Genomic DNA, 13,277 nt, shown 5'->3' with positions numbered 1-13,277 from the left:
TGCATAATAAACTAATTGGTAATTATAATTAGTTTTTTTTGTCTTTTTCTAAATATTTTTTGTATGTGCATGGATTTAAAAAAAAATGCAAACATCTCAAAATCGGACTCCAAATTGTCGTTTGGTTTTTATAACTATACTGTGTATGTTTCAGATAAAGAGAACCATATGTGCAGATGCATGCCTTTCTTTGGACAGTAAAAATATGCCAGTCTGGAAAAAGCTGCAATACTGGCTATAGAGTTATGAATTGTCACATACATACTCTTAATATAAACTCACTTCAGAATGAAAAAGTTCCAAACAACTGCTCATGGTTGAAGAAGCAACTTAAGAGATTCAGTCTCTTTTATATTTTTGTTTCAATTAAATCCAATGGAAGCCCTAACGCCCCAGATGTCCTTGCAGTGTGAAATCATCGTGCCCGGGCTGGAATTTAAAGTCATACCTCCAGGCAAAAAAAAAAAAAACTCCAATGTGCCCACAGAATGAAAGTATAAAATGTTTTTATAATGTATATTTAACAACAAATACCCCAGTGACTATTGATGTTTGGTCTCAGAAGAATCCACTTCTGTGGTATATCTGAGGGCATGAAATGAAACGCCTCACACTTATTTTTCTGTTTTTTTTTCCTTTTTGCCCTTCTCAGTGTCTCTCCCATCTCTCTTTAAACATTTATCTTCTGTTTTCTCCTTACAGGCCCTTTGTGCATTGTGATGTTTTCTTTTTTTACAGCTTTTGCTGTGCCACGGTCGCCATTTATCTTTCGTAGATGCCACCAGCTAGGAGAGCATGAAATGTTTTCATTACAACGTGACTAATTATCGAAAGATTGCTGTGTTCCCTGGATGCCACTCGTGACTGCTCTCTAAGGAACATTTGCATTGTTTGCACAAAAAGCAGAAGATCAAATGCTATATGAGAATAATGTGATGTTATAAAAGTAATATCAGACAACCATGGGGTCTGTACCTCTAAGCATGCAACCCAGCCATAAATGTAATGCGACGGCTTTTGCCAACATTCTTTTCCCAGACTCCTGTGCAATCTCCTGACAATGAATAAGAGCGTGCAAGGAGTAGCTTGTTATCTCCTAAGGACACAAGCCAACTCAATGTCTCCATCTGGAATATCATCTCCAGTCCCGCTGGAGCAATTCAGGCCTAAGCATTTCAAAGGAAAAATGCAACAATTGGAAATCTAAGTACATTTGTCATCCAATATTTATGTATCGTAGTACAACAAGCCACTGTCAACAAAAGATGTATTTTTGTGGTTCATACAGTTACGCTGATCCCAAGGTACCGTGAGGGAGTCCTAGACTGGAGTTTTGTAATTATTAGACAAATGGATAACAAGTTGCTAAAGTGCCCCTGCAAAGATGACTGGGTCATGTTTTTTAACCAAACTCTTCCTCAAATTTAACACACATGTGCATCACAGTGCCTTAAAGGTGTTGACTGAATTGTGTAGTGATCTGGCTTAGCACTCCAAAGTTACAGTGGGTGTGCATTGAGCTGTATGAGAAATTCTGACTTACTGGGGTACATTGGTAATAGTAATGGTTTTATTTCATTTGAACATGCATCAGAGTGCATCCCATAATCAGTTCACAGTTCCACATGTCCAAAAGGAGTAGGAAGAAGCAAAGCTTATTAAATCCTACCCCTCCATCTGGTACTTTTACAATCAGTAACTGTTACATTTGTTCACTTCCTGCTTTCCTAATATAGTTTACGTTTTTTTTTTTAATTTCACTTTTGTCACGTACCGAAGTACGAGGTGATATGAGCATCCAATGACATAATGGGTACCATAGTAAGTGTCAATATAGTGATATATATAGCACATCATGACTGGTTCAAGACTCTTCATCCTTGTATTTAGCAAACATCAACTGCTTGTATTGTTTCTTGAATTGGCTCATCGTTGTGCATTGCTATTTAGAGTGACACAGTGTGGTGTTTTTGTCACCAAAATAATATTACAGGCAACACAGGGGGATTATATGATCTGACAAATGTTGACCAGTTGTATGCAGCGATTCCGTAGTAGAAAAGTCACACCATGACTGCACTGACTGACCAGTGGAGTGGAATTCTTTGCAATCATTGCGGTGAAGATTTACAGAAAATAAATAAATGCCTGAAAAACAAAAAAAAAACAAACTCTGCGAGTTACTTGTCACTCTGGGACTCAGCTAACTTCTACTCAGTTTTCTCTTTGACCGGACTATTAGGCACAATCGATAACAGTTTGTATTTCTGTCTCCCCTTGTCTCTCTTTTGGGGGGTATGCAGGACGCTGCAGGCAAGGTGTTGGACCGCTGGACCATTATGTCCCGGGAAGAGGAGATCATCACCCTGCAGCAGTTCTTGCGCTTTGGCGAGACCAAATCCATCGTGGAGCTGATGGCCATTCAGGAGAAGGAAGGTCAGGCAGTTACTGTTCCGTCCTCCAAGACCGACTCCGGGATTAGGACATTCATTGAGAGCAACAATAGGACACGCAGCCCGGGACTACTTACGCATTTAGAAAATAGCAGCCCATCTAGCATTCATCACTTTGAGAATATCCCCAACAGCTTAGCCTTCCTTTTACCGTTCCAGTACATCAACCCCGTGTCTGCCCCCATGCTCGGTTTGCCCCCCAACGGGCTCCCAATGGAACAATCAGCTCTCCGACTACGGGAGCCCAGCTTGCCCAACCAAGTCGAACAAGTGGAGACTAGCGAGTCAGACGTGTCCATGTCACCCTTCCGTACAGGCCAAAGTCCGAGCCGTGGAGCCCTGGGCGGCATGAACACTGAACCCAAAACAGAGCCCGGCAACCGGGAATCCCCTATCTCGCCATCTCCGTCCCTCCAGCAGGCTCAACAGCAGCAGAGTCAGCAACAACAGCAGCCGGGGCAACAGCAGTCCCAAAGCCAGCCTCAGCAGTCCAACAACCTGAGTGACCACCAGGTTCACCATCACTTTGTCAAAGAGGAGCAAGCGAAATCCATAACGCATGCTTCATTTTCTTCCAAAATGCACCGCATGAGACGCATGGGCTCCACCTCCCGTAAAGGCCGTGTGTGCTGCAACTCTTGCGGCAAGACATTTTACGACAAAGGCACGCTGAAAATACACTACAACGCTGTACACTTGAAGATTAAACACCGCTGCACCATCGAGGGCTGCAACATGGTCTTCAGTTCCCTGCGCAGTCGCAACCGCCACAGCGCCAACCCCAACCCACGTCTGCACATGCCCATGTTGCGCAACAATCGTGACAAAGACCTAATTCGTGCCAATTCCAACTCCGGTACACCTGTCATCTCCAGCACCAAAAACGGTGGCTTCACACTTACAAGTCCTGGCAGACCACCTCTAGGCTTCACCACTCCACCAGTGGACCCGATGCTTCAATCACCCCTGCAGAGCCCACTGGTGTTCCCCTCTTTAAAGTCAGTGCAACCAGTCCAACCCGTGCCCCCTTTCTACCGTACGTTACTCTCCCCTGCAGACCTTGTTAGCCCACCTGTTTCGCTGCCCACAAGCCCCATTTTGCCCACCACCACCAACAGCACCACCTTAATGGACCAGCAACAGCAGATCCTGGCGGCTGTGGCGTCACACAACAATGTGCACATGTCCGAAGTGGGAGCCATGTCGCATAGCTTAAACACATCTGCTGGCAATCACGAGCCCAGCACCGGCGGCGGCGGCGGGGCTGACCCCACACCCAAAAAGAAGCCTCGTAAATCCAGCATGCCTGTGAAGATTGAAAAGGAAGTGATCGATGTGGCGGATGAATACGAGGACAAAGACGAGGAGGACGACGATCGCATCAACCACAATCATCACCACCATCACCATTCGTCGCTCCTTCACAACAACATCAAGATGAACGGTAACTACAACAGCAACAACAACAGTGGGAGTGGCACCGGGAACCACAGTGGTGGGAGTGGGCAGCAATCCCCTTCCCAGGATGAGATGAGTCCTGGTATAACTCTGAGAGGCATGATGAGGCAAAGTGAGGATGAATGTCGGGAGGGTGCCGGCAGCGATGGAAGGGGTGAGCTTCGAGGTTCTAATGACCTACGCTGCATGGACAGCTACACCTCTGAGGACCAAGACCATGAAAGAGACTTTGAGAACGAGTCTGAAACCTCAGATTCGAAAATGTACTACCGGGATGAGATGATGGATGTTGAGGAACAGCAGAAACACTCCAAAGGTGGTAAGGACCAGAATGACGAGGGTGTCGAGGAAAGCCCTTTGAGAAAAGACTTGGAAGGCAAAGGCCAGCTATCACCATCCCCTCACCAGGCGTCCATCAAGATCAAGGAAGAACTCAACGACCCAACCTATGACATGTTCTGTATGAGCCAGTACGGCCTCTACAACGGCGGTATGGCCGCAGCCGCAGCCGCCGCCGCTAGTATGGCTGCTCTGCATGAGAGTTTCATCTCGTCGATGGGCTACGGCGCCAGCCCCCCCAAGTTCCCCACATCTCAGTCGCCGGATGGGGACCCATGCTCCAGCCCTGACCCCAAGATCTGCTACGTGTGCAAGAAGAGCTTCAAGAGCTCCTACAGCATGAAACTGCACTACAAGAACGTGCACCTCAAAGAGATGCATGTGTGCACGGTGGCTGGTTGCAACGCTGCTTTCCCCTCACGGCGGAGTCGAGACAGGTTAGTGCTCCATCACAAAATCACTTGATTGTTCTTGTTTTGTTTTTTTTAACCACAAAAATTGTAGCTTGTTTTACACAGAGATCACGTAAAATAGATGCTAATCACGTTTGCTTCTAGCAAAGGTGACTTTGTGCACAGCGGCATGGCGTCCTGAGTGAGCTACCGATCAGTAACTATCAGATGTACTAAATACTTATTGGACCAGGACAACAACCTTTAAAAAGAACAGTTCCGACTCTAATACTACCAATACTAGCTGGATAACTGTGGCCCCCAATTCATGCAGAACAGCAACACAGGAAAAAAGGCAAATACTGGCACAACTCTACATGATAACGACGTGTAAATCCATTTACTGCATATATTACATTTACCTGCAAATGCCGTCAACCTGGCATCTGTTAGTGTGTGAAAAATGTAAAAAAAAAAAAATGCCTGACGTAGTGACATCTGCATCTCACACGCATACAAATCGATACTCAGTGGCTGTCAACCCTCAGGTTTGGTTTATCTGCCCTCTCACTCGACCTACGACTTGTCGCAGACGAGGCAAAGCCGCATACATTAGCGTCGACAGCTGCTAGTCAAAACCACTGCATTTATTAGCGCTTCGAAGGGGCGGGGGAGGTGAGCCTCGGTGCCCCGTGCTCACCTGGGCTTGTTAACACGTATGGGTCCCACCTGGAGTACATATATACAATGTATTTACAGTACTGCGGCAGCATCGGCAAAGCAATAACGCATGCTGAAGGTGCAGAGCTGCCTTAGGGCTAGCATAGACACATGAACGGAATACAAACCAGGTCGTGTCTTTGGGAATAAAAAAAATAGGACTGACCTTTTAGGTGTTATACAGTCAACTCTTATAAGGAGGGACTGTCGGGTTTCTTTATGCATCATCAGAAGTTAGGATTAGCATCGAGATGGCATACCATACGTAGCAACCTGGTAAAAATAGTCAATTGTGTTTCGCCATAATAACCAATTACCTAAAAATGTTTCCAATACTTCTCTACAAGAGAGGAGAAATATGATCTCAAGGAAGAACTAAATTTTAAACACTTATATGCTAGGACTACGTTAAAAAGCCATAGCATTTCAGTATGTGGAATCAAACTATGGAATGGATTGAGTAAGGACCTCAAACAATGCACAACGATGAGCCAATTCAAGAAACAATACAAGCAGTTGATGTTTGCTAAATACAGGGATGAAGAGTCTTGAACCAGTCATGATGTGCTATATATATCACTATATTGACACTTACTATGGTACCCATTATGTCATTGGATGGTCATATCACCTCATACTTCCGTATGTGACCAAAAAAAAAACTATATTAGGAAAGCAGGAAGTGAACAAATGTAACAGTTAGTGATTGTAAAAGTACCAGATGGAGGGGTAGGATTTAATAAGCTTTGCTTCTTCCTACTCCTTTTGGACATGTGGAACTGTGAACTGATTATGGGATGCATTCAATTGCAATCTGAAAAACCATTACCATTACCATTGGATAATGTACTTCCTGGTCACATGGAAAACACTGCAAAGGATAGTTTTTACCGGAGTTTAATCGAAACATTTGTTTTTTGAATTCCCTTTGTGGATGCACGGAAATTGATCAGCTGGCATTTTAGCAAGCTAGCTTAACATACATGCATATGTCCTTGATTTGGGGGTTTTCAGGCATCAAACAGTATGTACACTATATTTTTTCATTTTCCGTTCTTGTGTAAATACTAGCATCGGCAATTGCTGATTTTCATTCATAACCCGGGTATTGCTTCTGCCAAAAAAAAAAAACTCAGTAAAATACACTTTTTCTGTTGCTGCTTCTTTATATGGAGAAAAAAAATCAAATCAAAGTCGGGGGCAATATTGTCCCTTATCTGGCGTCCAAATGACATAATGCATGTTTTGAGTTCGCAATAAAACGGCAATGTAATGAGCTTGCTTTCCTAAAACCGCCATTTAAGATCCAACAGGAATGCGTCGAATTACTTGAAATGGAGATAAATGTTTACAGCCAACGTGTGTTGCAATAACGACTAATTAGCTAACAGTTGTTGGTGGTGGTTAATATACATGTCCTGAATTGTAGCAGCAGGCAGCCATTTTAAATGTATCATATGAAAGTTTGATAGGGCGTGCTTTAATGATAGACATAAGGGATCGGATTAAATAAGATCTGCTTCTTCCTACTCCTTTTCGGACATGTTGAATTGTGGAAAAGTGGTTTATTTCATTGCAATATTGTTAAACAAGATCCAAATAAAGCCAAACATTGCTGTTTAACATTTAGGTTGGGTCAGTGTATTTTATTTTAATATTTTACACGCCCTTGAGCGAGTATGTGATCTGTATATGATTTATTTTTAGAAGTTATATATGTCATTAAGGTGGTTTATCCCAGCCCCTTTTGGCTTGTACTGCAGGGAATAAAAAAATAGAGTGTAATTAACTGCTTAAAACCTGCCAGCGAACCAACATCATCATCATTAGACGCGAGACAAGCGTTATTTATCTTGTTTTCACGTAGCTTATATTTAGCCCCGTTTTCATGTAACGTCATACTATTGTAGCACGATGCTAGTCCCATGTTGCTGCAGCAGGGCCAGTGCTATCGCAGCGAGAGTGAAGGTTAATTATATCGGTATATACTCCTTCCCGCACCCCCCACACCCCCATCTCCAGGGGTCACTTCATTTTTGTCTGTTAGTCTTAGCGTGTTCTATAAAGGCTGTGATTCTCATACAGAGAATATTTATGATAAAAGTAGAAAAACTAAATAGAAGTAGAAAAATATCTTCCTCTTGGTGTGTCTCATAAGAATTCCAACATTTTATATGCGGAAGTGATATCCAGCGACAGAGATGATCAGTATCAATAAAACGCACGTCCTCCCACTTATAACAAAACCTCATAAGACAGCCCCGAATGACACAAAAGACCAAAAAAAAGCAGAGATGATGCTGACACTCAAGATGAGTCTAAAGATGATTAATGTCGAGGTTGCTCCTCCTCTGCATCGTGCAAAAAAAAAACAAAAAAAAGGAGGGAGGCGGTTGAATAAGGAAGCGAGCCTACTAAGGGCTACGGAGGTGGTGGGAAATGTAGGCGGAAAAGTGTAAAATCTGATAAATGAGGAGATAATGCGCTGTGATCATTGTGTGTGTGTGCGTGTATTTTCTTTTTGTTTTTGCTAAAAATATCAGAGAGGGAAAGGTTGGTTTTATTTTGAACATGTTTTTACATACATCACAATTACAGTTGCACAATGTCCAAAAAAGGAGCAGAAAATAAATAAATACATGAATAAAAAGTAGTAAAAATTGACATAACCATTGCATAGTATTAAATAAGTACAGTATTTGATTTTTGAGCACTTGTGGTTTATTGTTTGATGATGCATTATTTTAAAATTGCATGGCATAGTGTGGAAATATACTCTTCTAGGCCTAGCTTCCTCACCCCTGGTTTAGATGACTATTTTGTTTATTCCTAATGTATTTATCCTTGGATATTCTTATATAAATCTCTAAATGTTTAGTTAAAACATGTGTGGTCTTTTTTAAAGCGGTCTTAGCTTACTTAGAGCTTATTAGCAGTGAAGGTGTTCTTGTATTTTTTTTTTTTTTAAACGACAAAAGGTTTTGCAAAAGGGCCCGCCTACCTGAGCGTCAACAACAGCATCCTTAACTTCAAAGCAACTAACCAAATTTGTGGCGACAGAAGCGGGATCACGGTAGTGTCTTCCTGTACAGCCACATAGAGTATGTACAATATCGGACCATATTTGGATGCTAAGCTAACATATGGCTTTACTATGAAAAAGGATCGATGTAGTCTTTTTGATCCACTTATATGGAAGCAGTAAATTGGTCCGCACACGTACAGTAATAACACAAACGCAGTGGCAGCCACAAGCTGATCTATTGGCCACGTTCGATGCTGACGATGCTCGACTGGACGGGCTCCTGGTTGCCTGCTTGACAGAAAAGGGTCCCTCCTCAATTGAATGTATTTCTACCTCTTGCAGGACAATGTCGGATAGGGAAGTAAATAATTAAAGGAAAGGGACCCTTTTTGACTGCATCAACCCTGCCACTGCTGGTAAGCTCTATTTATCCATTGTGAGTCCATTTTTTTTATTTTTTTGCCAAAAAAAAAAAGGATGACCTTTTTTCTTTTTTGATGTCACAGTGCCCTCCTTGCATGGAAAACCCCTCACATGTGCAGCATATTAAAAGGCACGGCGTGATTGCATTTCATTTGATTTAATGCGAGCTGGTGGAGGTTTTCTTTCTGTGTAATGTTGTGACAAGTGAGTGTTTTTTCATGAAATTACAGTGAAAGAAAAAGCAATTGGGATTTTTTTTCAGGCTCATTTTTAGCTGGCACTCTTTGGCATGGCTTTTTGTGTGCTGACTGAAAAAGCGCTGTAATCCTCCCCATCCTGGCATTCGCATGGGACTTTGTTTGTGTCATCAGCTCAAGCACGTTATATTACACCTTGTGTTTGGTGGAAAAAGAGAATGTTTAATTGAATTAAATCCACAGCGACACGTAATACACGCTCATTTAGCTTGCAGGGCTCCAATAATAGTGTGTGTGCTAATGCTGCCAGGGCCTAGTGCTAATATGCTATCCAGTTCCCCCTCCATTATCACATTACCACGGCTCCAATCAATTGATAAACTCCCATTCAATATGTCGGAGTATTTAATTGAGTCACAGTCTATTGGATTTGAGGGCCGTGCACAGTGCAGACATGCTGACAGCGGTAAACATGCTCTCTCTCTCTCTCTCTCTCTCTCTCTCTCTCTCTCGCTCTCTCTCTCTCTCTCTGGCTGTGTGTTTGTCTGCACTTTGCTGTAGAGTGATACTAACAAGAAATGCACACACTTTATTTCCTTATATAGTGGCCAGGGGCATCTGTTTACTTAACTACAGAGAGTATTTGAACATATTAATTTCCATCCTATAATATAATTTCTACACTATCCACTCTATCTATTCAATCATCTACTTGTAGCATGTGTTTTTTCTTATTTCATGTATTTTTGTTAGATTTTTCTTCATGCTGTCATTTTATTATGGATATTTTTTATGTTATTATGCATTTGTTTAATTTATAAATACTTTTATAAACATAGACAATAATTAAAATAAAGATTATTTAATAATAATTAAATAATTTAATAACTTAATATAAAATCAAATGATTTCTACAATTTGTATTTCCTATGTATTTTATTTGGAATTGAAATATACCAATTTTACTCATGAAGTCATTATATTATTCATATTTTTCATTTCTCTTATTATTTTATTACTGTATTTATATTATGCATTTTACAATTTATACATTTTCCTCATACACTCACAGAAGTATTGCTATTTTATTTTTACTATGTATTGAATTATTAATTTGCTTAATCCTTACTCGGGTCGCTGGGGTATGCTGGAGCCTATCCCAGCTGACCCTGGACTGGTCGCAGGCAAATCGCAGGGCACATTTATGTATTGAATTATAATTTGAATATTTAGATTAGCATATTATATGTTGTAACAAAATAAATCTAAAAATGTAATTATTATAATATAAAATATATTATTAAAAATAGTATTTATAGTATTTATAATATTTAATAGTATTTATATTATGGTATTATTGTTTATTTTTTGTATTATTTTATTATTTATTTTTTCATTATTTTATTTAAATGTGAATAATAATCTCATATTATTTATACTTTTAATTTGTATATTACTTCTATTTATATTTCGGTTTAATTTTTCCTCACTCACATAATTTACTATGTATTGAATCTTAATTTTACATAACACGGTTTCTTTGTTAAAACAAGTACTAATAATTGAATGGGAAGGGATACATGCTAATCAAGTGTATTGTTGTGTAATGTTTCCAGTTCCTATAAATTAACCTTAAATGTCAACTTTACAGATGCCAGGTATGCTCTGTAGGTAGTATATGTTATGTGGTAAAGACAACGGTGATCATGTGATATTCGAGGGAAGGCCACGAGCTGAGGAACTAAGCTATTTTAATTGCAAGCCTACATGAAAAGAATGGTTATTTACGTATGCAGATGTTTCTGTATCTTCCCATCAGGCACAGCTCGAACATTAACCTGCACCGCAAACTGCTGACCAAAGAGCTGGACGACATCGTCCTGGACCCCCAACTCACGCCACTGCCCAAGGACTTCCGAGCCGAGTTACTGGCAAAGATCTACGCCAGGCACCACCACATGGCTTTGGACCCGTTGGGCGGGATGGCATTCAGAGGCCTCGGACCCGCCGGCTTGATCCATGACGCGCATTCCCCCATGGGCAACGAGTTTTCTCAACATCCTCTCCACCCTCACCTGAAGAACCACCACACCAACGGCCAGCCGGACGACTACGTGGTTCTGGACTTGAGCACCACATCCAGCATCCAGTCAAGCGGCAGCATCCACTCCTCACGGGAGTCAGACGAGGGCAGCGACGAAGGCATCCTGTTGGATGACCTGGAGGAGGAAGAGGAGGATGAGGAGGGAATGGAGGACGAGGAGGAGGAAGGCAACAGCGAGGGGGAAGACGGCTCCCGGCGTCGTGACGACAGGATGCGAGAAACTGGAGAAACGAGAGGCGGACACGGCGAGCGCTTGGAATCACCGTTCCACCTCTCGCCCACCGGGGGGGTCAACGACGGCGGCGGCATCCTGTGCAACATCTGCCACAAAATGTACAGCAACAAGGGGACCCTGCGCGTGCACTACAAGACTGTGCACCTGCGTGAAATGCACAAGTGCAAAATCCCGGGATGCAACATGGTGTTCAGTTCCGTGCGCAGCCGCAACAGACACTCGCAGAACCCAAACCTCCACAAGAACATGCCCTTCTCCGCGCTAGCAGACTGAGCTTCCTCCTCACCCCGCCTCCTTCCCTCTTCCAGCCTATCCTCTTGTTTGTATTCGGCCCCGCCTCCCCGCCCATAGAAGTCCTTCCATAAACTAAATATGGCCGTATGACTTAAGAACTTGTCTGTTTTCATACACCCCCTACTCTCCAAAGAATCTATTGAACCTCTTATTTGTGACTTTGCCTGCAGACAAGATAGTATTGAGGAATTAAAAAAAAAACATTCTTGTTGTATTTGTGTAATAGCTTTTAAATGAACCCCTTCACGGAGAGAAAAAAAAGCATGACAGCTTCATTTGTAAATAATGTCCCGAGAGGCTTTTGGTGTAAAAGACTTGTGTTGATGGTCCGTTTGCTTATTTTTATTTTTTTTCCTTATGGTTTTTATGTTACAGTCCAGTACAATACTTCCAAGCTATAGGCAAGAAAGAGGTAGCATCTTACTAGCTTGAGTCATGTTATCACATTTTAAACTAGGCGGGAAAAAAAAAACAACAAAAAAAAAAAGAAATACATGTGAATTGCTTTGTTAGATATTCAGAGGTTGCCGGCATGCTTTTTTTTTAGGCTCCTACACTGATATCATTCTGTGTTTTTTTTATTGATTTTCTTTTATGTTTTTTGCACTTTGCATCTATACAAAGGGGATGTGTAATATTAGTGAGGACTTTTGCAATGGTGAGTTGAGGTGTGTTGTTTGATCATGTAACTTCAACATACTGGCGCCAGTTTTTCTTTGTTTTCTTTTTATGCATGTGCCCAATTCTTTAAAAAAAAACAACAACAAACATGTCCATACCTAACAATGAAGCGTCACATGGATCGATTTGGGTTGCCTAAAGGCTGAATTATGCTACAGCAAAGTCGTTACTCCGATCCAGTTATACTGTAGATGAGGGCTTCATGTGCAATTCCTCACCAAAACTCTAGGGGGAGTTTTTTCTGAGTGTGAGCGACCACAACTCTCTTTCGGCGTAGTTGTAAACAATAGCGACGGAAGCAACATCCGCATGAAACTAATGCATTGTATAGTAGATGTTCATATTTGCACATTTTTTCGCTTAATCACAGCTCTTAAGTTTTTTTTTTTGGTTTTTTTTTGGAGGTGTACGTTAAACTCCACCAGAGGGGGCGCCGCTGACCCTGGTTTCATTGCATAATTCAGGCTTCTGGCTGCGTTCACACTTGTGGTTCGGTGCTCTGAAAAAAATAATAACTATTGTTATTATGCGCACTATGGTGTGGTTAGCTTAGTGTTCATGCTGGTATTATGAACATATGCATAAAATAAGGACCTAATTGGGCATCTTTCATGACTTACTCAAAATATTCCATTCATTCTTGATATTTCCCAGCCCAGATTTAGCAAATAAATCTTCTAAAATGTACTTTTAAAGAAATTCAGAAATGTCCCACAGATTGAGCAGAACATCGCATTTTTGCTTACATATTTGTCATTCCTTTAGCACAAGGGTGGGCAAACTTCGGCTCGGGGGCCACATGCGGCCCACCAAGTGTTTGAATCCGGCCCGCCAGTTGCTTTCTAAGTATTTCAACTTTTAACATATAAACTGGCAACTTGACTTGCAAGTCGGATATCTTATTTAGTAAAAAAAAAAAAACAACAAAACTGTAAAATTAAATTACATAGTTTGAT

At 41.5% G+C, this 13,277-nt stretch overlaps 1 protein-coding gene and 1 long non-coding RNA gene across 6 annotated transcripts in view; one reads left to right on the top strand and one right to left on the bottom strand.

Moving 5' to 3' along the window:
• LOC144899824 (uncharacterized) overlaps nt 1–11,223 on the bottom strand; it is a 57,949-nt gene extending 46,726 nt beyond the window's left edge. For both annotated transcript variants that reach the window (XR_013628136.1, XR_013628137.1), the window contains exon 1: nt 11,083–11,223. This is a non-coding gene — a long non-coding RNA (uncharacterized LOC144899824). The remainder of the gene's footprint in view (nt 1–11,082) is intronic.
• bnc2 (basonuclin zinc finger protein 2) overlaps nt 1–12,408 on the top strand; it is a 179,614-nt gene extending 167,206 nt beyond the window's left edge. For 3 of the 4 annotated variants that reach the window (XM_058066792.2, XM_078793523.1, XM_058066802.2), the window contains 2 exons: nt 2,304–4,687; nt 10,827–12,408. In XM_058066792.2, the coding sequence (XP_057922775.2) occupies nt 2,304–4,687; nt 10,827–11,619 (3,177 nt within the window). In that variant the 3' untranslated portion in view covers nt 11,620–12,408. Of the gene's footprint in view, nt 1–2,303; nt 4,688–8,729; nt 8,804–10,826 lie in introns of all 4 variants that reach the window. The other variant, XM_078793524.1, reaches the window with a different exon arrangement.
• The last annotated feature ends 869 nt before the right edge of the window (nt 12,409–13,277 follow it).

The sequence above is a fragment of the Doryrhamphus excisus genome, linkage group LG9, assembly GCF_037039965.1.
Source record: "Doryrhamphus excisus strain RoL-2023G ecotype Guam linkage group LG9, RoL_Dexc_Guam_v1.1, whole genome shotgun sequence".
Classification (NCBI taxonomy): Eukaryota; Metazoa; Chordata; class Actinopteri; order Syngnathiformes; family Syngnathidae; genus Doryrhamphus; species Doryrhamphus excisus.
The sequence above is the reverse complement of the archived record's forward strand: the minus strand, read 5'-3'. Positions and strand labels throughout refer to the sequence as shown.